Source organism: Rhea pennata, chromosome 3 (genome assembly GCF_028389875.1).
Source record: "Rhea pennata isolate bPtePen1 chromosome 3, bPtePen1.pri, whole genome shotgun sequence".
Classification (NCBI taxonomy): domain Eukaryota; kingdom Metazoa; phylum Chordata; class Aves; order Rheiformes; family Rheidae; genus Rhea; species Rhea pennata.
The window spans coordinates 89,473,323-89,498,916 of NC_084665.1; the positions used below are offsets into that span (position 1 = coordinate 89,473,323).

Sequence of the window (25,594 nt, forward strand, 5' to 3'; positions counted from 1 at the left end):
TTACAGTGTCAGGAAGTGATCCCTGGCAGATAACAGACAAGGAATAGCAAATCCTTGGCTCCTTCCTGACTGAACATCTATTTCATGACTGCAGGCATAAGCACCATGAGCCATTCCAGTCCTCTTCCTGCAAACACAGAACTTGATAACACGGAGTCAGGTACAGATAATGCTCCATATAAACTCAGCTGGAAGGAGCTCACAGCATGCCCAGGGCACAAATGGCTTAGAAGATTTTGTCCATCAGAAACAGAATTTCTTACCTAAGACTGTCAGATAAGCAGTGTTTTAACACTGTCAAACAACATAGGTATGTGAGAATAATGCAAGTTTCCCTTGTCCTATTGTAGCATCCCCATCCTGAAACAGAAAAGCAGTATTTAAACCTTAGATGGAGACTCTGTGACCACCTTCCGCTGTTTAGCCTACACTGACAAATTCCACTGACCGCAGCTTTGGCTAGTATTAACCAGCTAACACTAAAAGGGAACAGTTTAACCCTTTGAGAAGAGCAAAAGACAAGGCCATAAATCTGTATCTTCAAAATTATTGCCCCGTTCTCTTCATGAACGAGCCTTTCAGGGTTCTATGACCAGGTCTGGTCTGTGTATAAAATATTAGCTTCTTTGATGAGTATGCTGTTGATGCTGAACATGGAAGCTTACCATCTCTTTTAGCACAGTAGGTTGATTTATTTATTTATTTTTTATTTTTTTAAGTGTTCAGGGATGTGGAAGGCATGTTGTAATGACAACTCAAATCCCATCAGATGATGCACAACTTAACAATATTGCTTCATCATTTCTGTATCTTACATATCCAGTGTTCTCATTTTGGCTTGGTAGCCTGAATTACATCAACGTAATCTTAACTATCACACATCAATTTGGTACAGCAAGCAGTATTTGAAACATGAGTATTAATACAGTAGTACATTATATACTGTGGCTGTTTTACAAAAAAAAGTGGCAACCTTCTGTTAACAGTTCATCAAGGCAATCTGAACATATCAGCCATCTTTGCATGCTGAGTAAAAAAATCAGCTAGTTTTTGGTAACATTTAGAACAACAAAGCCATTGCACCACATTATAAAGAATCTGTTTATTACAATTTTGGAGGTACACATAACATCTTTGTGGTCTTCCTTCATTACCTTGGCCGCTTAACAGCCTCCCCATGTCAACCTTGCCACATGATCAGTTTTCTGCTTGCTGGGTTTTATGAAGCCTAGGAGTTCCAGTTCTGAAACAGCTCGAATAAAACGAGCACTGGACACTTCAGTAAAGGAAACTACGTATGCATTTTATGACATGAATTTATGAAAACATCCTTCTCTCTAGGAGGGAAGATTAAGACATGGTGAGGGACAGATTGCACAAAATGTTGAAGCAAACATTAAAAACTTTAGAAATAGAGGCTGCAAGCCATGCTCTGCCTCTAGAACACTAGTACTCAATCTAATCTATTTCTTCCGCTACCTGAATACAGGGTCCTTGACAAGAAAATGTGAAGAGAGATAATTATAAACAAGATTTTTTTGAGGTTTCATAAACACTACCACATTCTTCTTACTTACTATTCACTGTACCTCTCTTGCTGCACACATCTGTGAGTTAAATTATTTACTTTTGTGTTAACTACTAGTGGAACTTGTAAAAAGTGAAGGGCCTTATACTAAAGGAAAAATAGCTTTAGCCATGTAGCATACAAATATTCTTCCTGTAGTTAACTTCTTTTTGTACAAGTAGTTGGCTCTTCTCTGTGGCAGCAATACTATTATGGCAGGAATTAGTTCTCAATACAAGAGATGCATTTTAAAAATCCTGGTTCACTAATCCTGTAAGCATTTGAAAGATAAGCACAATAAGAAAGAAATAAGAAAGGATACTGGATAATGTCATCCACCTGGTCTGAGGCAGCTGCATCTCCATTTGGTCCCTCAACTGCTGTCACCACAGTTGAGAAGGCCTAGAAAGAGAAAAGCAGTACAGATTTAAATTTCATAAACAGAGCTGCATATAAAATGATGAGCTCCAAGCTGACTGTTATCACTTAGGGGAGTGAGATCTTAGAATGATATTAGCTCCATGAGAATGTCAGTGCAAGAGCAGTCAAAAGAGCAAGCAAGGTTGAGTATTGCCAGGGCAGGAGTACAGAATGGAAGAGTACACAGCGTGTTCTTTATTCTGTGTGCCTACGTTTTAAATACTGATACAATTCTGTTCCCTGACTTGTTCACAGGAGGAATATAGAGCTGAAAAATGTTTGAAAAATGTGAAACTGTTTAGTCTGGAAAATAGAAAATGTTAAATGGTCTGTGAAGAGGCATATAAAATTGAGTGACATGAAGAGGCTGGAGAGGGATCTGCTGTCCGCTTTCTTTTACAATATACAAATGCAGCAGCAATGAAGCAAATTCAGAGCAAGGAAAAGGAGAAGGTCCTCTGCACTGCATGTAGTTAAGCTACAAAATTCTTTCCCATGGGATGCTGTGGTTGCTAAAAAAAATTACACTGGTAATGTAATTCAGTTAGGCCTAAAAAAAAAAAAAAAAATACAGAGAAACTATCCCACTTAAGGAATTTGTAGACCTAAAACATGGTTGGTTACCTGAGCAGTATTTGCAGAATGCATCATATATCCTGTTCTTATATTCCATCTGCTTTTGGTCACAGTAAGAGACAGGATACCAGGCTACAAGAATTTTGCTCTTCTCTAGCAGAAGCATTCTGCCCAAGAGCCCCACACTTCAGCAACAGCACTGGCCTGTTTCCATTAGTGTCACACAAGAGTTAAAATAAAGGGGAAAAAAGGTATCATTGTGAAGCATAAGATCTGATCTGCACTGAACACAAACAAGATAAAGGCAGAAGCAAAAGATTTTCACCACAGAGTAATAATGTTAGCAATAAATGATTCACAGTAGCCACAGGAAGACTCTATAGCTGGTGATCTGGAGATACTGTGTGTTCTTGTACAAGAGAGACGGAGGTATGCAATGACTTCAGCTGTCCAAAGGGGCAATGAAGAGCAAGCATGCAGCAAAAAAATAAATCAGTAAAGTACTGAAAGCAGTATAGGCACTGTTAGCATTGTCACATACCTCTAACCAATCAACAAGATTAATCAATCTGCCACACTCCAAATGAAGCTTATACACTATGCATATGTCAGGGGCTTTATTAGAAATGGATCCTCCATCACTCTTCAAAGCTTGATTCTGATGAAAAGATAGGATACAAAGGCAGTAATTCTGATAAGTTTTAATCTTGAACATATCTAGGGCTAGGTATCACATTACTTCAGCAAATTCACAGCTAGTTTTGTAACTAAATAGTTACTGTTTGTGTTTAATGACAAGCTCATGGTGCAAAGAGAAAAAACAACAATCACCAGCAAAAAAAAAAGCGTATTGTTAAAAAAAACAGAAAAAATAGCTAATTCACTCCTAATTTCTGTTGTACTAATTAAGCTTCTCTATTCTGCGTTTTTTAGATATATTTTATATTTCTATTCTATATTTCATGCATTCTCCACTCTAGTGGCAGTGCTTTTGAGATTAGGCTTTTCCCATTTCTGTTGCTAGTTCTACTGCCATGTCAGAGAGGAACATTCTATTTTTACAGATTCAAGAAAAGAAAGCAATCATGATTTTGTCTCTGTATTTACTATATAGCAAACACAAATAAGTGTGTTGTCTTCCTCCCCCCACCAAAGGAAAGAGGAAGTGTTAACACAGATCTGTAAAATGTACTAAAGAGCATAGTTGAAACTCTGAGATGAGAGAAGCATTTTTAAAATGTAAAAATCATTTCTCTCTAGCTTGAAAACCAGCACCTGTAAGTAAAAATCTGATTTTTCACAAATTATTGTGTCAGAAAATCCAAGTCACTGTACCATTTACTTGAGGGAAAAAAAAAAAAAACACTTGAGCTAGAAGCAAGTCTCTGTATTGCCACAGCAGTTCATGACATTTGACATCAGTTCATAGTTCTGTTCAGTTTTCAGTTTCGTTCAATCTAAGAAGCCAGCTCTCTTAACATAAGAGCCACCACTAGTCATTGCTTTCAATTGCTACGAGTTTTTGCTAATATGTTTTTTACATGCTAGTAAAATGCATCTGTTATTTTTAGGGAGTCTATAAAGCCCTAGCAAAGATACTATTACAAGAAGTGTTTCAAGATAGAAAAGAAGGTTTGGTAAAGAACTCGCCTTTGTTCACAGAATTTCTAGTTAACATTTTTTGTATATGTATATACATATAAATCAATTCCTGCAAACTGTGAGACAAGGATTCATGTTTGGACTCTAGCACTTATGAGATGCACAGTTTTCAGAAACTCAATCTAATAATTTATTTATTCTGTGCAAAAGCTGCAGACATTAACCTAATGTCTGTCAGTTCAGTCCAGATGGTCTCCAAATAAATCCACAGCAACATGGATAAATCCTCAAAATGTCACAATCCAGACATCTGTCTACCAGACTGTAATTTCATATACCACTGCATAACCAGCTAGTACAGATGAAGTTACATCTTCTCACTGATGTAATGGCCCTCCACTGCCCACGGGGGTAGCTGTGCATGCCTTGCTTTCTTTTTCTGTTCTGCTATTTCTCTTGACTCTGTGGCCTCCTACCTCTCACCCTTGCACCAACTCTGGCACTGCTAGACACTTTACATAGATTTTCTCATCTTAGACAAATGCTTGTCTAAGATTGTCCACTATAAGGCTTTGTTTTATTTTTTAAATACAACTTAATAACTTGTCAATTAACAAGCTGAACTGGTTTACCAGAGGGTCCAGCAAGACATGCGTGGTGCTGCTAATGCCAAGGTCATGGGTTCAATCCCCGTACGGGCTATGCTGAGGGTTAGACTAGATGACCTCCAGAGGTCCCTTCCAACCTTACCATTCTATGATTCTACAATTAAAAAAAAGAAAGAGGGACCCTGACTTTCCTCTTTTCTAAGGCAGCAAGCTGTCAGAGCTGCCCAAGATGTAACAAGATGCTTCGCCCTAACCATGTCTTGCCTTCAAGGTGAGATCAGTTATCAAAACTATGGGAGAAAACTTTTAGTGCAATTGTATTCTCCTGTAACAGGTTAGTCCTTAGAAATTGATATATAGCTAGACCACAAGCAGATGCAGAGAATCATACAAGCAAGCTATTACTGATCGGTACTGTAGAGTCTCTGCCACCATCTGAAAGAATTCAGCCTCACCACTGATAGTGAGGCCAAGTCTTTACAGCGTGCCCTGAAGCTGCTGCAGATGTGAGTAGTGAAACCTCAGCTTCCGGCTGCATGTGAGCTGCCCTGGCAGGAAATAGCTACACTAAGGAGCCGGAAGTTGCTCTGGAACAGTCAGTTGTGAAACCACCTATAGCACAGAGGTGCTGTTTCAGGAAGAGAAGGGACTCAGAACAGCCTGAAGTCTGTTCAAGCCAGAGAGGGAGCGGGGGGGGGGGGGGGGGGGGGGGAGGGGGAAGCACTAGGTGGAGGACATACATTGCTCAGGATTCAATACTATTGTCTTTCCTAGAGGAACAAACATTGATATTTCCTTTCCCTGATATGAGAACTTAATTGCAACTCAAGGATTTTTTTTTGTTTGTTCGTTTTTTATCAGTGAAAATATCTTTATGGACAGTAGGGTCATTCCTTGAGCTCAATGCAATACTAAGCAGTGCCTAGATAATACAACAACTTAAAATTTATTGGATTTTCAAGGGATCAACAAATACAGAACTGCTCTTTTTTGTACACATTTTTTCAGTATCATCCTTGCTCACATGCTGCTAAATAAATAACTGGAATAGTTTCCCCTGAGAGGTGAATTACATTAATAACCACTTGCTGGTACTCCACTGAAGCAGATCCTTCTACTCCAGCCTTCTGGTAGGAAGAGCTCTGGAGAACTTTGTTCTGGTCATGTCCCAGAAAAGTACAAGCCATGCAGAAGTCATGCATAGCGTTCAGAGAAATACTTCTTTGACTCATGTGGACTAAAATGCTAGCAAAGTACTCTGCCAATACATCTGCTATTAGAAACTATGCCAAAGCCTCCATCATCTACTCAAATAACATAAGAACCATGTTAAAAGAAGTCAAAGAACAAAGTGCAGGATGACAGAGATAAAGGGCTTTAAGTCAACTTGTTAAAGAGAATACTCACTAAACACATTGCTAGCTAGATTTTGTTAGCTCTCCTAAACTATATCTTTACAGGTTTCATAAAAGATAAATTACTGAGATTCATATTAGGTCAGTTTAATGGTCTGCAAAATTAGTCTGCTAAATAACTACTGTTTTTACAAACAAGCCCTTCACTTCAAGTGGTTTTTAGAAATAATGCCTATATACACACCAAAACTGACAATCTTTATGCAAATAAACAGCGGAGGCATGGTATCAACAAACCCAATACAAACTGGGTTGTAGATTGCAAAGACTGATCTTTATCAAGTATGGTTCCTGATAATTAAGTGTTGGCTTTGACTCAAACTCACACCTAGCTATAACCAAAGTTTTCTTCAAAAGTGTGATCACACCATTAAGGGAAGTATTAGGGCACAAGGATGACTCCAAGTAGCATCTATAGTCAAGGACAAAATAGAATGTTAGAACATTCACTTCTCCAACTCCTGCTCTATTCCTTTCTTTCTTTCTTCTTCTTCTTCTTTTTTTTTTTTTTTTTTTTTTTTTTCCCAGCCATCCTGACAATTTGATATATGCAAGAAGTAGGAAAAGATCTGCTCCCCCTTGCTTCTAAATAAGGTACAGGTCAAACTAACAGAATCAATGACAGACCTTTTCTTAGACTAAGAAAGGACAGGATGTCAATACATAGATATTAAAATAAATTTTAGTTCTTCCTCCTCCATCCCACAAGAAAAAACACCCTCATTTAAGTATCCTTGTATTTAATCTATTACAAGTTTCACCACTCTGCATGAACAGACATACACCATACAGCAGTCCACACAGTGAAGACTAAACACCAGTCCTGGAAAGGTAAAATCCCTGGAAAGAGCCACAGACACGGGTTCTCCCTCCCTGCCCCCTGTCGACACAGTTATTCCACTCATAATGAGAGACAAAAAGGCTTTTCTGTTATGTCTACAGGAGAAAAAAAAAAATCACAAATAGAACAAGCTCTGGAAAACAGCTTTCCCATCCAAAACTCTTTCCATAATTATTTTCTTCCTTTCAGCCAGACTAGCTCTTTGCAAAGTCCCCAGTTGCTTATCAACAGCAACTTGCTGGTTCCCTGCAAAACAGCTGAATGCATGCCAAGTGTCGTGAAACAGCAAAACTGAGACACGCACCATCATCCTTATGTGCAGCCTTCAGGAACTGCTAACAGCACCACAAACAATTCACTTGTTTCTTACCTTCAAGTAGCAGTAGGGGTTATTCAAAGCTGTGTGAAGTGCAATCCTTGGGGCAGCATTCAAATGCTCACGAAGAACACTGGCTGTGTTGAAATACATTATCTCATGCAGAGTCTTGTGGTCTGCAGGAACAAGGTAATTTCTGAAAAAGCAACGTGGGGATCAAGGGGTGAGAGGAGAGGAAGGGGAGACAAGATACAAGCTTCACCTTTAGGAAAGCAACAGTGCTCTACAGCACTCAGAAGACAAGAATGCTGTTTCTCAACCAGTGCAGACAAATCTATAAAAACAGGTTAACAGCACTGAAATCAACTTCTAAGCAGGGAAGTTAGTGATCATCAACTCAACCTCTTACAGATTTAACTTAAGAGCTCTAGCTGGGCCAGTGTCAAATCTGAAAATAGGGGCAGCAAACTGAAACACTAACATCAATCATTTACTATGCTGCACATATTTTATCCTTCTTGAAGTCTCCTAATGAGTCTCTGCTCATCTTTGTCTTTATATTTGAAACTTTTTTCTTGGCACAGTCATGGTTCTCAGCTTTTCTGCCCCTACCCTCCCATTCTGCTCCATGCTTTCAAGGCCACCTCAAAGCCATAAAATTAAGAAGTGTCTTCAACCCTTTCCCCCCCCTCCAAGTCTTCCAAATTTTCTTTGGCAGAGCTGCTTCCAAAACCCTATCTGCTATGCCTTACTTGCTCAAACAGTTCCCCAAATGGATATTGCACCTGACATCTATACAGTTTCATAACCAGAACAGATGAGCGAAGATCAGGGGTAAAAACACTCCATACACTCAAGTCTCCCGCAACTACATTCTGTAGCCAAAAGAAATAGGTCAATTTATGTGCTAATTGCTTATATTAATCTATGGAAGAGATTTTTTTTCTATTTTTTTATTTTTTAAGAAAGAAAAGCAGAAAAGTATGCTTCATATTCTAAGGACTGAATTTTGACAAGATTTCTTCCCCATGTTAACAAATTTGATGTTGCAGCTTACAGTGCAGTATCAGATTAATAGAGGAATACAGAACAGGAACACTCACCTTACAAGATTGTCTATAAAATCAACAACTTCAAAACGAAGCATTTCAAACTTTGTCAGTTTCTTAGATCGCCTTGATTCCTTCAACTCCAACAAGGTCTTAAAAAAAAAAAAAAAGTGGTGCATAAAGCTACATGGGAGGTAGTTATTCTTTGGAACACAAAAGCTCTGTTTAATATGAATAATTATTTTTTGCTGGCATGTCTTCCCTTATGATGTTGGAAGCTGTGATTGTGCAGTTATTTCTATTTAGGCCAGTGTATTCAGTCCTCAAACTAGTAGGAGTCAGGGAATTTTTTCAAGCCTGAGGTTTGAAGAATTAAGAGTTGGGCAGGATGCATAATTTGCAAGTCGCATAAGAGAACGCCTAATTTGCCTTTTGAAATCCTAGTTTACTTCAGTTATTTTCTATCATTTTCTGTGTGTCAGGTGGGCCTGAGGTACATACTTGGTATTTATTCAATTCATTTTTAGGATGAGTTACATTACATGTATGCTTTACACAGAACTCCAGCAAGCAGGGAAGACCTAATCATGGACAGCTGTAAAGCCTACACAAGCCTGACCTTCTGAAGGTGATAAAGGTCTGTCTTCTTTTGGAGCTCCTTTTGTGACGATACGGATTCACCTTGTTCTTGGCAAGCTCCTGCTACTAGAATAAAACTCATGTTTGATACGGAATAAACTTTTCCTGAATATCTATATAAACCCATTAACCCAAGCAAACTGAGAACTGTTCAGTTACTTGTTCACATAGGATGAACAGCCAAACATAGGCTGCTATTAAGCAGATAAATGATTGTTAAAACCAAATAAATAACCCCCTCACACACAAACCAAGAGTAACACTAATTAAATAACTGAAGCAATTCATACATGAGCAAAGATCCAGCACTAGCCCTGTACATCACTTGAATTCCAGTTATGTCATCCTGCGTCGTATTCTCAATATTTGTATATTCGAAGATCAGTACCAGATGGTACTGACGTTCGGTGAGTATTCAAGAAGTCGTATGTATAGTTTATTTAGTTTGAGGAAAAAAACAAACAAACAAAACCAGACCAAAAGTCTGCTACACTATTTAATTGCCCAGTTATATTCTCATCTTAATTTATACAAAATTTTAATTTTCATAGCCATATAGTTTGTTGGCCAATTGCTACACCAATACTTAGTGATTTTTAAGTAAAAAGAAATTATCAAAACCTCCCAAAGCACAAGATTTCTTGCCTTGATTATGAAGATAATAGTATGATGGAGATTCCATCTACAGATCACAAGTGAAGATCTGATCAGCAGAAACAATCACAACATATGAAAGCTGTTTGTTGATCTATATAAAATAAGCTGGTATTTTCAATCTAGTGCTCTGTGTGCAGGTGTCATCATCACTGATAAACATTCTTGCAATTCAGTTTGTGTGAACAGTAACGACCTAGCAGAAAATGGTAACAAAACTATCCCTTTCTATTCTATAATCGGTATTTCAAAATATATTAGTGAATAGCATAGGACTGCAAACTATTGCCTAGTTTCAATGTAGCACAATCCTAATTTTATTATGACCTTGCAGTCTTGATTCATTTTAGTAATTCCCAAATCTAGAGAAAAAAAAACTGTAGGATAACTTCAGCTTTTATTGAAAAATAAGAAAATAGGATGCTGTAGTCCACAATATGAAGTAATAAACACTCATAAATAGTACTAAAAAAACCCCTTAAAATACAAAGGCAACTTCATCTTTTTCGCTCCTGTTGACAATTCTCAAATATTTGATGTTATCAACAGCATACATGTATACACACACAATAGCAGAAGTCTTTTAATAAAAGACCTTTTGCCGACACATTCACTGTTGTGAAAGAATAAAAGAACCAGATGCTGTCAGAGCAATTCCAATGCTGAACTGAAACAAGGTTTTGAAGATCTCAGTATGAATAAATGATGAAGACTTAATAACTAGCTAAGCAGATTAAAACTGAAAAATGCATATAATGTTTATATTCACACTGAAGTTTTCGAAGAGAGCTTTCGCCTATTCAATATTACACTGATGTATGTAACTTGAGATGTCTTAAATCAAATCCTTCTGTTCACAATAGACTCAACAGAAGTATATTTTGCTTCCCCAGGCTCCATGTTTTGATTTCTTTAATCCATTAGGCAGTCTTGGGAAGGATATTTTTAATAGTTTGAAAAGCAGATTTGAGGCTATCCCTTTATTCTAAGGTGTTATGAACGAGATTTTGATACATAACATTTTTCCATAGACTTCTGAAAACTGCGAAAGGTCAACACAACAACAGAAACAAACAGGAAGTCACTTGACTCAGCAACCTATTCATTTAAAAATTGTCTTATTATTCCCTTTTTACTTTTTCATTACACCCTCGAGTCCCTCTGAAAACAGATGAAAATCATTCATGAATTCATTTGGTCTTCTTTGCTTTAACATCCTCAAAATCCTAAATTTAAAATAAATACAGCCTTTTTGGTTTGTAGTTCTGCATATCACTGATGTTTTTTAAAAAGGTTTTCCATGTTGTTCAGATTCTTCAGCATTAGCATCTTTGCTGACATATATAGCCTTTTCAAAGCAATCACCATGTTCTGGCACCATAGTGGTGATATTACTCCATCTGTTTACAGCTACATAGTACAGATAACAGCTATAGAACAAATGACAATGTTACTTAGGTAGTATAAAATCTACTCATTTGCTTTCCGTTACTGAAGTGATGTAGTGATTCAAGTTGTAATGAATTCTTCTAAATAAGCCTCAATTATCCTAGAGTGCTACATGACTACTTTTAATACCAGACTGCATGTAGTGGCTTATTGCCTACTTGTCTAAATATAGGCTAGCAAGCACAGCCAACAATGAAATTAATTTAATACACATAAATCAGACCAGGTGATAGCCACTTTATGTCCAAAATAGAAAGGTGGGGCAGCACTTCTTAATCCAAGGGAAATCACTTTTAAAATACGGCAGTTTCTGTAAATCAGCCACTGAAAGCAGGAAGGCTGTTGCTTATCTGTGTTCTTAAACTTTCCAATTCATGCCCTACAGTAGTTTAACAAGTCACAGCACATCACCAGAGCTCTGACAACCGATGCTATGTATACAATCTTAGCACATATTAAGCGTAGCTTAAACAACTTCAGGATTTAATACACGTATGCTTTACTTTCTAACAGTCATTTGCCACAGCACAGCTGTTGCACAGAATCCATGAGAGCTAGAAGGTCCTAACTCACAGCTGAATCTAACTGAATGTACAGGTGAAAAACTTCACATACTCAGAACCAATACTGTATCACATGAAAGTCTTCTATTAATATTTCAAGATCTATTTTTATTTATTAAATATTTTAATGACTGCAGCATCTGGTAAAATGCTCAAAAACAACATGACAAAATTAGTAAGTAACATTTGCTGATCTGTCCAATTTCTTGTCTTACATTAGTCTTCTCTACTAGAAAAAGCATGAACCATGTATCAGTAAAGCATGCAAGCATTTCCTAGTTTTGTGCATGTACTTAAAAACAACCTTGAAATATTGAAGGGCTAATAAAACCCTTATTTTATTTATTTATTTTTAATAGAGAAAGTGATATCCGTTGGTCAGATTGCAGATTATTTAAAGTTGTTTTATAATGAATTGTACGATGACAAACACTTACCTTCCAGTTTCTGAAACTGGGCCAAGAACTCCTTCAACTTCTCTACTACCTTATCAAACTCTTTTCCAGAAGACGACACAAGAATCTCCACACATTTTTGAAGCATAGTTACTAAGTCAGACTTATTCAACATCCTAAAAGACACAACTGTTAGCTGAAGATGAAGTATAGTATCTTTGGAAATGCTTATCGGGGAAAAAATATTTTAAAATAATTTGAAAAGCTTTTTAAAAAGAGAAAATAACCTCCAAGACTTCTTCAGGCATCAAGTCTTGCTGAAATACTTTTTCTTTGCTGTCATTAAGTAAAAAGTAATATCAATCTAGATAAAAGTAGGTGTTTTTCACTTTTTCTACAGAACTGACAAGCAAAGCTTTTCTGATGCTCCTAGATAAAAAAAAAACACATGCTGGATATAGAGTTCTAGGTTTTGAAACTGCAAGCTGGAGTTCAAAACAACCAACACTACCTCCCCCCACATCCCTCCAAAGGAAAAAAAACCCAAAGACAGAGAATGGTACAGTTCATAATTCATTCCCCCAAAAATGGGCAAATGATAAAACTGGATTAGTATATATTCACACATTGACAAAGTTCTTTACTCTGGGATTCAGAAAGAGTTCTTGAAAAAAAAATACAAGTTATTCTTTTCTGCATTTAATAAATGCTAATGGTGTTTATTTTTAGACTAACTTAAATTTTAATTGTGTAGTATAACATTTTATAAGTGTTACCAGGTATTGTTCAGTCTCAGAATTTTCATTCAAAAGGCTATCAAAGTAAGTCCTAACAAATATCAATAATTAAACTCAAGAATTGTGGTCACTGTATCAAGTCCAGATCTTTACACATGCATGTCATGATTTTCATGCAACAGAAGAGATTCCAATTGATAAATATTGTGGTTCTGAAAATCAATCATGCATTTTTAAGACCACTATTACCAAGAGCCCTGCTTAGCCCATTCAGTTGTGTTTTTTGCTTGCTTAGTCCTTACAAAACACAAAGCAGATGTGCTAACAGTTTAAGGATTTCAGAAAACGGATACACAAAAAAGGGAGCACAGAGAAAACAATGACAACAGTGATAGATGCATGAGGAAGTGTGTCTCAGCATCTGAGATGCCTGAAGATTTAAGGAGAAATTTAGAAGAGGAGGCTGATGAAGCTTTGTGGATGCCTGGAGTTGTATTGGAATTGGAGCTCTGACCCCTGACTGGCAGTTGATGTTAAATGCTTGTAGACTGAACTTTCAAATTTGAGCATTTATCTGATGAATGGACATAGATTTTTGCAAGGCAAGCATTTCTTCAGATTTTTTTTTTTTTTTTTTTTTTTTTTTTTTTTTTTTTTTTTTACAGAAAAGCTGCAGGAGCCAAAACCAGAAAGGGTGACCTTGACCACACAAAAGGCTAGAAAACATTTTTGCAACTGTCTTGTAAATGATAACGAATACACGAGATTTTCTTCTGGGCCAGAAAAAACAACATTGCAGCAGTTAAACATGGAGAGAGTATGACAAGAGTAAGGTACGTGAGTGAAAAAGAATTAACTTATTTTAGTTACTCAATCAAACTTAACATTACTCAAAAGAATTTGCAAGTTCTAGATGTGTCTTGGATAAAAGAACCTAGAAAAGAGTGTATTTAAGATGACAATGAGGTCCAAAAACAACAGGTAAGGTGATGATGCTGCACAAAATTATGCAAAACGCAGAACATTTTGGGGAAACAAACAATCCCCTTCAGCCTTTTGGACTTGAGATTATTGCAAGGTATTCACAAGAGAGAAGGCCAAGATTTTAATTTCTTTAGGAGACAGGCTTAAAGCAGAAAGGAAGATCTTGGATTATTCAGAAATGGTCACTACATTTGTCCCTCCAATAGATATTTTTCAGAAATAAGTTATGAGAGAGAAGGTAAGAAATTAAGGATATAAGGAAATTTAAGGAAAATTTAAGGAAATTAAGGGAAAAAAGGAAAAAAAAAAAGAAAGGAGATGAACAGATAAGAATAAAGGGAGAGGCAAACCCAAAGTTAATGACAGCATTAACCTTGAGATAGGAGAAGTATAAGAGTTCAGAGTGGAGGAAAGTTAATTGAACATAGCAGAAGGAAAAGGAGAGAAAAAGTGACAGAGTCAGAGACGGTAAAACAATGCAGGAAAGCACAATGACATTTGTGGGTAAGGGCTGATGGGTGATTGAGTGATGTGAAGATTCAAGAGAGTCAGAAAAGAACTCAGAACAAGTGATGCAGAAATGACAACTCAAGCAAGTAACTCTCTTAAAGGGATGAATGTTTAAAAAAAAAGTTCAGTGAAGTGACAGTGCAGGAGAACAACTCAGTATGGCAAAGGTACAGTTTGGAGAATATGTTTCCTTATGTATATGAGCTCAGAAAGTCATCCTCCACTTTCCATTGACATATTTTTTCCATTCAATTTTACTGTCAGAGACATTAAACTTTACACACTCGGATGAAGAGGAAGTTATGGTAACAATGTTGTATCAGCTCTTTGTATATCAGAACCAATGTAGTATTTCAATGGATGCACAAAGGAGTCATCTGTCATGATAAAGCACACACAAAAGTTTATAGCTGTACCATTACAATTGAAGGGTTTTCCATTTAGAAAATTGTCAGATGACTTTAAATTTTGTCAGACAACACTAGTGTAGGTTCTCCTACCCAAGCACACAACAGCAGCAGCAATTAACCCAATCCTGGTATATACCAGGAGGTGAGTTTGCCGGGGAAAAAAATAAAATAAAGAAAAAAAAAATAAAGAAAAAAAAACACAGTAAAATAAAGGCATCAACTATTCATTTGGAACAGATTATAGTTTTCAAAACAGGGAAAAATTTAGGCCAACAAGAACTAATAACTTGATTGGTAAATTGCTAATAAAAAGGGTTTCATAAAAACATAGCACAAAAATATATTTATTAAAAGAAGATCTAAGAATCAGATTTTAAAAGACATTTAAAAAATTGTTTTTAAAGCAGTTTGTGGTAAACCAACCAATGTTTGCACTCACGCAAAGTAATCTCAATGATTTCAACAGAATTACTCAGGGCATAAAAGATACTAAAATCTGGTTGGGTTCCATTGAAGAGAGTTGAAACAAAATAAAAACAGCAATTACACTTGCAAGCAACCCTACAATTAGCTGAAAAGCTTCCAAACAGAACTTTAAATTTCTAGAACAGATGACTAATAATCTGCATGCATACAGTGGTACTAAAAAACAAAACAGAAAATTTAAAAAAATATCACCTTGCTAGCTGAAGAGATGACTCATATTCCTCTGTCTCCCACACTCTGTTTTCCAAACATGCACAGTGCAGCTCCCTGATCTGTTACCCAGCAGGTGAAGAAAGGACAACATGTTTTACAAACAGAGCAATGGGCATCTCTTAACAAAAAGCTTTTCAAATATGCAAGTCCTCTGGAGCTTGCTTCCCAGAGATGCAGAATGATTGCAGTAGAAACTGAAAACATTTAGTATCTTGCTCAACTGAGTTCTCAGTGTAGTCAGATTGGGCAGGCTACTCTGCACCAGGTTTCAAATATTGAACACTAAGATGAAGATAAATTCAAAGGCCTGAAAGGAATTCAAATCAAAAGCCTCTATTCAAATCTTTTTATTCTCAGGTACTGTACAATTCACACTGATTTTACATTAGGAACAAACTCTAATGGCAGTGTGTAACACATTGAAAATTAACAAACAAATGAATGTGCAAAAAATATACTGTTCCATTAAAGGAAGAAGAAATTGCTTAGTATGAGAAGGTGGATTTAATGACTTACAAGATAGCAATTTGGTTATCAAGAACAATTATTACTGTTCTCTTACTATCATTTTACTCTGTATAGAAGGTTGCTAATCTCAGTCTCATCATCTGAATTTGACCACAAGCTGAAAGGTGGTAGTAAGGGTATACACATAGTCTGCAATGCATACAGAAAACTCGAGATGTGGGAAAGCCAACCACCAGAAACTCTTGCTGATCTGTGCATCTGCTGCCTCCTACAAATTCCTTGCTTTTGAATGAGAACAAGGTATGATCCATGCCGCTGAAGAAACTGCATGCTGTTCCCCTATCCATAATAAGAATACATCTGCCTCCATTTGGGAGGTAGGGGACAAGCAGCAGAACAGTAGGAAAAGAGTATTGAGATGGCATACTCTGAAACACAGTCCATGTTTCATGCAAACGGAGTTAACCACACCTCACCTGTTTGCCCAAAGGATACTTTGGAAGAGAAGATGTGAAAACATGAAGGCATCTCAGAACTGGAACATATGTTTCATGATAAACATGCAAGTCCTCCAGTAACTTCTGTATTACCTCCTATAGTAACAGGATAATTGTTTTAAGTCATTCTGACATTCATTTACTTAAAATTACCTAAGATGACTCTGAAGTTCTACCTGGTATACTCTGATTTAAATCACCAGTGACAAGACCACTTCGCAGAAAAGCTTTATTTCAACAGTTCATTGTAATCGTATCATATTTTTAACTTTACTTTCTTTCTCTCTCTTACTGGAATATTGTCATTGATTAGTATTATTATTTTCAACTGATTTACCCTTTGCATTTGATATTTCTAAAAATAAGATGACAGATCACACTTCTGATACGTATTGAGAAATTCTATAGCTACATTTATTCAGATCTTTTATTTGCATTTTTATATTATAAATGCATAAAAAGTACTACTTATATTGTGAGCGACAGCTGGGTTATTTTAGTTAAAAGTGTACATTAAAGGACCAGTTCATACAAAAAATAGTTGCTGTTTTTATGCACTCTTGACTTTTATTTGCTCATATTTGAGAACTTAGGCCCAAAAAAATCATATACTAGAAAAAAAATTAACTGTTGCTACTGAATTTACAGGATTGCATCTCATTATCATGGGACTCCCTCAGCTTTCAAAGGAAGCATATGTAACACACTTAAGGAAAAATTTTGTTAGAATTTACTGATATCTTTAGGTATTTAAAGGCATTATAATATTTTGGGCTTAGCACATTTAAGTTTCTGAATCAGATCATCATCTCTCATCTGACTTCAATCAGAGATTGAAAGAGGGAAATAAGATTTGCTATATTTTCTACTGCAGTTTCATCAGTTCTGAGCAAATTGGTCCAAATGGAGAGAGAAAAACAAAACAAGCCACTCAAGTCCCCTAAAGTTAAACTGAAACTAAGGGCATCAAGGAAAATTACAACCTTGTCTGCAGGCTATAAAAAGAAGGACTGACATGGGGAAAAAATGCAAATATCACTTAAACTGTTATTCTGACTGCAAAGACTGAAAGTAATAGAGATACTTAATTCTGTAGAGAGCCTTCTGGTATGTTAAAGAAGTTTTGAGATGATTTAAAATATTAAACATATTTCTCCTCGTAGCCTTTTTATTCATTAAAATTTAAGGGTTACTGATACAGTTCATTGAAATGCCTTCCAAGATCTTAGATAGACACTCGTATGTTCATATTTTAAGCAGGATTGTGGCAGGGGGAGGAGAGGCAGTTATCCACACTATGAAAAAGCTGAAGAAAACAAGCTCTGTTTAATGCTGCCAAAGCAATCTCATTCTCTCAAAGCCAGTGCATTACAGCAACTATATTTCCTTTATCTTGTTTCCCCAGATCAAGACTGATGTGGTTTATGAATATACACATGCATACATACATACACACACACACACACACATATATATATTTAAATGCAGTAGGACCACGTTAATTTGTCAAATAAAGTTGAAAGGCATATTCTTTCCTTAATTCTGTTTTACGAGAGATTGAAAATATTATTAAAAGACTACATAATATTCTTTCTAAGAATGTAGATTAACATATTTACAAAATGAAAACAAAATTTGTCATGAAACCTTTCAAACTAAGTTGTAATTAATTAGGATGTAAAACTACCAAGAAAAAATACATTTAAAGGTGGTGATTATACATAGGTGGAAGTCCTCCCACAGCTACCAAAAGAAAAAAAAAAAAAAAAAAAGAAGATATAAAGCAGCTAACAAAAGATACTGCAATCTTAGGAGCTGAGCCTAAGGAGTAAATCTACCTTGCCCCGAACAGTAAATTTTTATGAAGTAATACCATAACATCTTTGGAAGTATTTCTAAAATTAGGATTGATGCTGTAGATCAGCAAGACATACAGAACAAACAGCAGCTCATTAACACAGAAGTAGCATTCTTCCCTCAAATAGAACACACTGACAACTTGGCAATGCAATAATAGTCCTGCCCCTATTTTAGAAATTAGAACAGGTGCCTTAAGATAAAACTTGCCAGAAATGTCACATGCACATAAGCACAAGTAGTAAAATTCAGGATATTTCTTTACCACACTTCCAGGGTGGTGGTAGGCTTCTGAAATAAGGGGTTTTGCTTATTAACATAACGATGAGCATTCAGCTCTCAAAGTAGCAGTCTATTATATCATTTTTGAAGTTTAAATATAAAGAAATAACACTCAGATCACTGAATTCAGACTTAATGCAACCTGATATAAATACGAGCTCCATATTTTTATCTTTCTGCAAATGTTTAACTTCATATCTTGAAACACTCTGGAGGAGAGAAATCAGGAAGAGAAAAAGCTACACTCTTCCAAGAAGACTGAACAATACAATGACTCAAAAGGAGTTCCATAACGATTCTTCTATCCACTTTTTAACCTATTGCTGCTTATCATATACATCCAGCTACCAAAATCAAGAATTATTTTGCAGAATCTCTCTCAGAGAATACCTTTATGGCAAGTCAAATCCTGGACCAACTTCTCATTTTAAGATACTCATTTTATAGATACATATCCTATCTCATGGCCAAGTGATAAGAAACAGTAATACAAAATAAACCCGATATGCTGAAATTAAGCAGTGTAAAGCCTCCAATATCACAGTTCACCTACCCAATTCCTTACTGAGTAATTTCTTGAAGGACAATTTCTGAAAATTTTAGAAAAGTAACTCAAAAAGGATGTAAAGACAGACTCCAGGAATCTAATCTGTTGTTGTGATAAAGCAGGTAATGATTTTAAGTACACAAGAATTTAAATCAAAGTATCCAAATATGCTGGAGGTGTGATCAGAAGCACACCAGTTTCAATGATCAGAAACCTCCTTACTACCTTTCCCATTTTGATGCACTTCAGACACGAAGGGACATCCTGTGCTGCAGTTCAAGTCTCCAAAGTGCTGTGCTGTGGGTTTGAACGGGTCTCTCCTATACGCTCCTGCCAGCACATAGGAGCGTGCGTTGTGTGTCACGCAGATACACACCTGGCATGACAGGTCGTTCAGTAGTAGTAAAGACAGGGCTGCAACCTAGTGCTGGGGAGCATGCTAAATAAAGGGTAACAATGCCTTAGGTGACTGGGAAGGACTCTGGTACAAGACCTACTGTCATAAGGTCTGTAACAATCTCCTGATTCCATGGCCAAACAACATAAAATAAAGATATAGCAAATAAAAATAGGATATTGCCTTAAATAAAGTGTTGGATCTAGTTATACCCAAGACTTCTCCTAAATTAGAGAAAGTGGAATGCAAAAATTACTTATTCCTAGTTATCTATAGCTCTTCCCAGAGGAGAAAAACCTCAAATAATTGCAGGTTAAAAGAATTTTAAGAAGCCCTTTTATTCCAGGGCAGTGTAATGGTGTTATTGGGGGAGCTGTTTTAAAATCTTTTGAGATTCCTTGTCTTTGCAGGAGTCCCTAATAAGGTCCCCCTACTTTCATTACTCTACAGCACCCTCACCTGGTACTTGTCAAGGTCCCCCAGCTCCTGATTCACACTAAGGCCACTACCATCTCTAAAGTAAGAGTGAACTCCATCCCTGGAAACACTGCACTGTCAAGATTCCATAAAATAAGTGTTTTCTAATGGGAGGCTTGTCCCTTTTAGAGATATTTTTGTCTGTCTGCTCATATTCAGATGATTATTGACAATTATGAAGATGTCTGAAGACTTTGTATTTTATTGTCAATATAATACGAAGTCTTCAAATATTCCTGATTCCTAGGTTCTCAGTTGAGGAAAATTCATAAAAGCAAATTGTTTAACTTTGTGTATTGAAATAATCCCCCAACACACACACGCAAACCCTAGAAGGCACTTTATTATTATTGGGTTTTTTCCCTGATTCTGTTCATAGTACAGCCAACACAAGCAGCTGTGCACATCTGAAGTGTGATTAAGCAGCAAGGAAAGAGCCATAGCTTAAGCTATTATTGCCATTAAAGACCTTGGGTAATAAAACCACATATAAATCATCTCTAATTGACTAATACAACTGCACTGCACTTGCAAACTTGTGTGCTACCAATTTCTCTTCTAATCATTAACATTGTTCTTCACACTTGAAGAAAACCTTACAGACCAGGAAGCTCTGCTAGAATAACTTTTGTTTCATCTCTGGTAATACAATTTGCCATGACAGCTTAGCTACATTTGAGATGAGGATTTAGGAGAAAAACTTCATCCTGAGGTATGCTTCTGCTGGGAATGTTCAGTTCATGAAAATAACCAATACATTTATCTTTCTCTGCACGGTGAATTCCTGAAGTGCTCACAATACTATTAGCCTGACTTAAACATCTAACATAATAAAATATTAATCCTACACAACATCAACTGTGAACGTACACCCAGGCTGTTCTATTGAATCCAACTGGAAACTGAACAGAGGATATGGAGAATTAAGAGCTTATGAGGTAAGCTCCAGGAGTACTTACGCATTCTACAAACACTTCAGTAACTTTCTTGTAAAGTCAATATGAGTAGGCATTAAAAGATGAGGCCATAAATAAGCCATCTTTTTAAGTAGTTGTATCTGTAGACACAGCTAAAGTTGACGCTAGAAAAACCGTGCGGCTTGCTATACAGGTACACCCCGGAAGCTTAGTGAATTGGAGTTTTGACCTATAGATCTTATTTCTCCAGTCCTGGATGCAAAGCAGAGTACCTACCTTATGAAAGATGTTATACAGAACTATACACAGACTATACTTAGTCTTTTATTTTATCATTTTCCACATAAAACTAGCATTTTGCAAGTTATTTTTGCTCTCCAAAGATATTTTTAAAATTTTACCTACCTTTAAGAAGTTATCTGCTGTCAGTAGTGCAATCTGTTTCTCTGATACCTGACTTTCCACATACCTGACCACAAGAAAAAAGAAACACAAAAAAATTATAAAGTACCCTTAAAAATTACAGAATTAACAAGTTTGAGAGGCTTATGCTGCTATAAGGAGTTACCCAGAAGGATTCAGAAAGGAATAGTCAGATCCAGCAAGTTATAAGGCCACAACAAAACTCAAGAGATATGCTCCAAGTCAGCTTAACAAGCTGAAAAGTGATTTGGGGCAATTTGTCAAGATAGTCTGTTTCTATACTAAGGATGGGGTGGGGGGGAGGGAAGTTCAAATGATATAACAAATCACACACCATAGAAGCTATATTCTCTAGACAAAAAGATTAAGGGTTCCTGAAATTGCTTAGAACTGTCCTCCTTTGATGGATTTATCTTTGCTATACAAACATATGCACAAGTGGTCTACATTTTCCAGTGTTAAATTTACAGATTCCTTTTATGTTTTTTAAGGATGACTGAGTACAAGACTTCAAAAAACTTAAATCCCCTTTTACCTTCTAAAAGAGGGCAGTCTTCGAATATTTTCACACTGGCTGTGTGATAAGGAATTTACTCTCTTCTTAGCTTCCACCAGTTGACAACACAGTACACTAAGGGGTTGAGAATAGAAGTGTTCCACAATACAGAGCTGAAAAAGAAAGCAAGAATGAGTGGTGCTCATGAAAATTCCTCTTCTTGCCATAACTACCTTTAAAGGCTTTCTTGTTATTAAAGTGTATATGCCAGAATAGTAATGGCATTTTTTAAAAAACAATCTTAATTACAGCTCACAGATACTCTACCAGTCACTACAGAAAACTGAATCATCAGTTTTGAATACAGTCAAGTAATTACCTTTTTTGCTTCAGTAACTCATTTTTTATCCTCTTACATAACAATTGCTACAGCTTGTCAAGTATTTTTATATACACTTACGAAAAACACTGCATTATTTAGATTATATGCAGCTCCAATATTCACAAATAGAAAAGAATATCTTTCAATATATGAAAAGCAATTATAGTTCCAAAGCAAACGTATCAAATGTCCTCACTTCAGTTTGTATTTCACATGCACAACAATCCATAACATCTCACTAACAACTTAAAACATACACTGTCAAAGTGGAAAGTCACTCTCCATCAGAAACGTTAAATGTCACTCATGGACATAACTAAGATGACGACCTCTTTTAGGTATTGCTTACAAATTCTGAACTTCTGAAATTGCTTCACCTTTGAACAGTTCAATGCACAAGGAGACAGGTCATACGCTGTCAGTCAGGACTTCTGTTTCCACATCAGGTCAATGGATAATCATTAAATCCTGGCAACTTTTTCAAATGAGAGGGACCCTGCCAAGCCTGTCTGCAGGAAGAGATACTACAGCAAGGGTAGCTCTCCAGGCCACGTTATCATGTGGGGAAAATGGGAAAGAGACACTGCTGTACAGGCTACTCATGCCTCAAGAAACTCAGTTCAGATCATAAAGGTCTGGTACAGAGGATCCGAGTAGCAGCACAGTACACATCCAGCTGGGAGAGTTCTACCAGGGCTGTTAAAAGCTACAAATTAATACACAGAAAATACAAATATTTCTACCCTATAAGGAAGGTTCTCCTTTTAAAATTAACTTAAAATAGTTTTTGCAGCAGAATAAGCTGACTTTTAAGTGGTTATGACCTGTTCTACAAATTTTCCTAAAAAAAAAAAAAAAAGAGAGAGAGAGAAAGAGAGAGAGAGAAAAGAAAAGAAACAACATTTGTTCACAGACTTGAGCTGTTTTCAGAGGCCATTTTTCCATCAAATTCAATTACAGCAAGATTAGGATAGAAAAAGTCTGTCAGTGTCCAGTAATCACACCTCTTTTTCACCAGCCATAATTTGAGTTCTTTTTACCATTGCCTACCTGAAATCCTTTGATAAAATTTTGGACTGAAAAATCATGGTACAAGAATATGTTGATGAGAACCTGCAGAACTTTCTCACTCAGTTTAAAGGCAAACTGAGTTGTTAGAAGTAGCTAAAGGAGATAAAAAGAAAAAAAAAAAGGAACTATAGCAGAAATGCCTTCATGAATACAAATTCAGCAAAATTCATATATGCAATCTGGTACAACCTTCAGCATGTGTTGATATTCAGCTAAATGAGATACTAAATATATTGTCAATGTCTAAAAACAATGTTCAGTTTTAATAAAGTATCTGTGCTAAGATTCATTTTCAACTTATTTCACCATATTTCTGTAAGTACCTTTTGCTAATTATACAGTGTTTGAAGTTAGTTTTACTTAACTCTGGTTTTTTATTGTTAATAATTTTAAAAGAAAATACAAACAGAAACTGTCATAACAGGAATGCTATTACTGCCTCCATTTATGACAGTGATTTTGGAAATCCTGCAGAAAGAAGTGTACCAAAAAAATAAAATCACACAGGCACAGCGTTCACGTTACTTGACCATTTGGGTAACTGCTACTTCTAACAAGAAGTAGAATTCAGACTGAAATGAATTCTTCTATGTTTAAAGCTAAATTTTTCATTGTATAAAGCTATCCTCTTCTGGAACACAATGAAACTTAGATCAAAACATCATTTTAATGAAGTGGTGGGAATGACAAAGTATAATTGTCTGAATATATATCCATACATGTCAATGCAAATGAAAGAAAACCAGGTATGTGAACGTGCTCAACGCATGAAGAGAAAGCTCGCGCTGTTAATAAGTTACTTTGCAGTTTTGAGTAGAAATATCCAAAATACACAGCTCTCAGAAATAGATACGATTTCAGAAACTACAGATAAACTTACTTTTAAAGGACATCCATATATATTGTGCTTGAATACACACACTCCTTCCTCTATGCAGAAAGAGAATTACCTTGTCAATTACTGTAGAGAGGTGCTCCTTACAGGAAAGGGACTGGAAAAGCTCTATGCATAGCAGAGAGGAAACAGAATGAGGAAGCAAGCTGTGGATGATCATTGGAGATGTAGCAATTCCAAAAATCAGTATTAGAGGTAATTCATGGATATGCTGACTAGACCGTGGTGGGAGGAGACACAAAAAGATAACAGTTATGTTACTTTGAGCTCAATGCTATAATAAGAACATCCAAGAATCAAATAACTTAGCTGCAGAAAATCATAATGAAAAAGAATTGGGTGTAATGATTTTTTTTTAAGGTAGGGTAAAATGAAAAAGAACAGAATATATATAAAGCACTGAAGTAGAAAAGCAAATAGAACTAATCTTGTAGAAGCCAAATTTCAGGAAGTAACATAAGAAACATCTTTTTCAGTTACAGTATTTTAATCATAGAATCGGTAAGGTCGGAAGGGACCTCTGGAGATCATCTAGTCCAACCTCCCTGCTCAGCAGGGTCACCTAGAGCATTTTAGACAGGGTTGCATCCAGGCGGGCCTTGAAGATTTCCAGAGAAGGAGACTCCACAACCTCTCTGGGCAACCTGTGCCAGTGCTCCGTCACTCTCACAGGGAAGAAATTCCCCCTCACGTTCAGGCGGAACTTCCTGTGCTTCAATTTCTGCCCATTGCCTCTTGTCCTGCCACACGGGACAACTGAAAAGAGTTTGTCCCCGTCCCCTTGACACTCTCCCTTCAGGTACTTGTACACACTGGTAAGACCCCCCCCTCAGTCTTCTCTTCCCCGGGCTGAAGAGGCCCAGCTCTCGCAGCCGTTCCTCACATGGCAGGTGCTCCAGCCCTCTGAGCATCTTCGTAGCCCTACACTGGACTCTCTCCAGTAGCTCCAGTCTCTCTTTATGGTCTCATCATGCCAAACAAAATGTGTTCAGAGAACTGAACCTTATAAATTAAAAAAAAATATATCCTAGAAGTGACTTTAAGTATAAACAGCTAAGAATAAAGAGTATTTACAAAACATACATCATTTATTCAGCATAAAAGAGATGCAAAAGTCTTCTAAAGTTCAATGTTTCCCCTCGTACATAAAATATTTAAACTTCTCCAGATTCAATTTTCCTCTTCATATAATTTTAGCATATGCTTTGAGAACTGATAACCAGGACTTAATGATGCATTCATCTGAAACAGCATACAACATCTTTATGCAAAACTCAGTAATTTCAGCATTATTTTCCAGGTTTTTTTTAACTGGAAGCTTTAGTTAGCTTTAGGCTAACTTATTCCCAAAACTTAACAAATAGTTAGCCAGTGCTATAAACAAGCAGCAACAATATCTGATACCAGCTCTCCGCTGACAGAGTTCTCTCATTATTACACTTCAGAATAGC

General features: G+C 36.4%; 1 protein-coding gene across 3 annotated transcripts in view; it reads right to left on the bottom strand.

The window, feature by feature from the left end:
- Window positions 1-1,087: 1,087 nt before the first annotated feature.
- ORC3 (origin recognition complex subunit 3) overlaps window positions 1,088-25,594 on the bottom strand; it is a 38,505-nt gene continuing 13,998 nt past the window's right edge. For 2 of the 3 annotated variants that reach the window (XM_062572779.1, XM_062572776.1), the window contains exons 8-20: window positions 24,199-24,358; window positions 23,228-23,341; window positions 21,835-21,968; window positions 21,282-21,345; window positions 16,379-16,495; window positions 15,414-15,493; window positions 12,137-12,270; window positions 9,014-9,099; window positions 8,449-8,546; window positions 7,400-7,541; window positions 3,105-3,221; window positions 1,890-1,969; window positions 1,088-1,269 (exon numbers count right to left, since the gene is read on the bottom strand). In XM_062572779.1, coding sequence (XP_062428763.1) covers window positions 1,164-1,269; window positions 1,890-1,969; window positions 3,105-3,221; window positions 7,400-7,541; window positions 8,449-8,546; window positions 9,014-9,099; window positions 12,137-12,270; window positions 15,414-15,493; window positions 16,379-16,495; window positions 21,282-21,345; window positions 21,835-21,968; window positions 23,228-23,341; window positions 24,199-24,358 — 1,432 coding nt within the window. In that variant the 3' untranslated portion in view covers window positions 1,088-1,163. The remainder of the gene's footprint in view (window positions 1,270-1,889; window positions 1,970-3,104; window positions 3,222-7,399; window positions 7,542-8,448; window positions 8,547-9,013; window positions 9,100-12,136; window positions 12,271-15,413; window positions 15,494-16,378; window positions 16,496-21,281; window positions 21,346-21,834; window positions 21,969-23,227; window positions 23,342-24,198; window positions 24,359-25,594) is intronic. The other variant, XM_062572778.1, reaches the window with a different exon arrangement.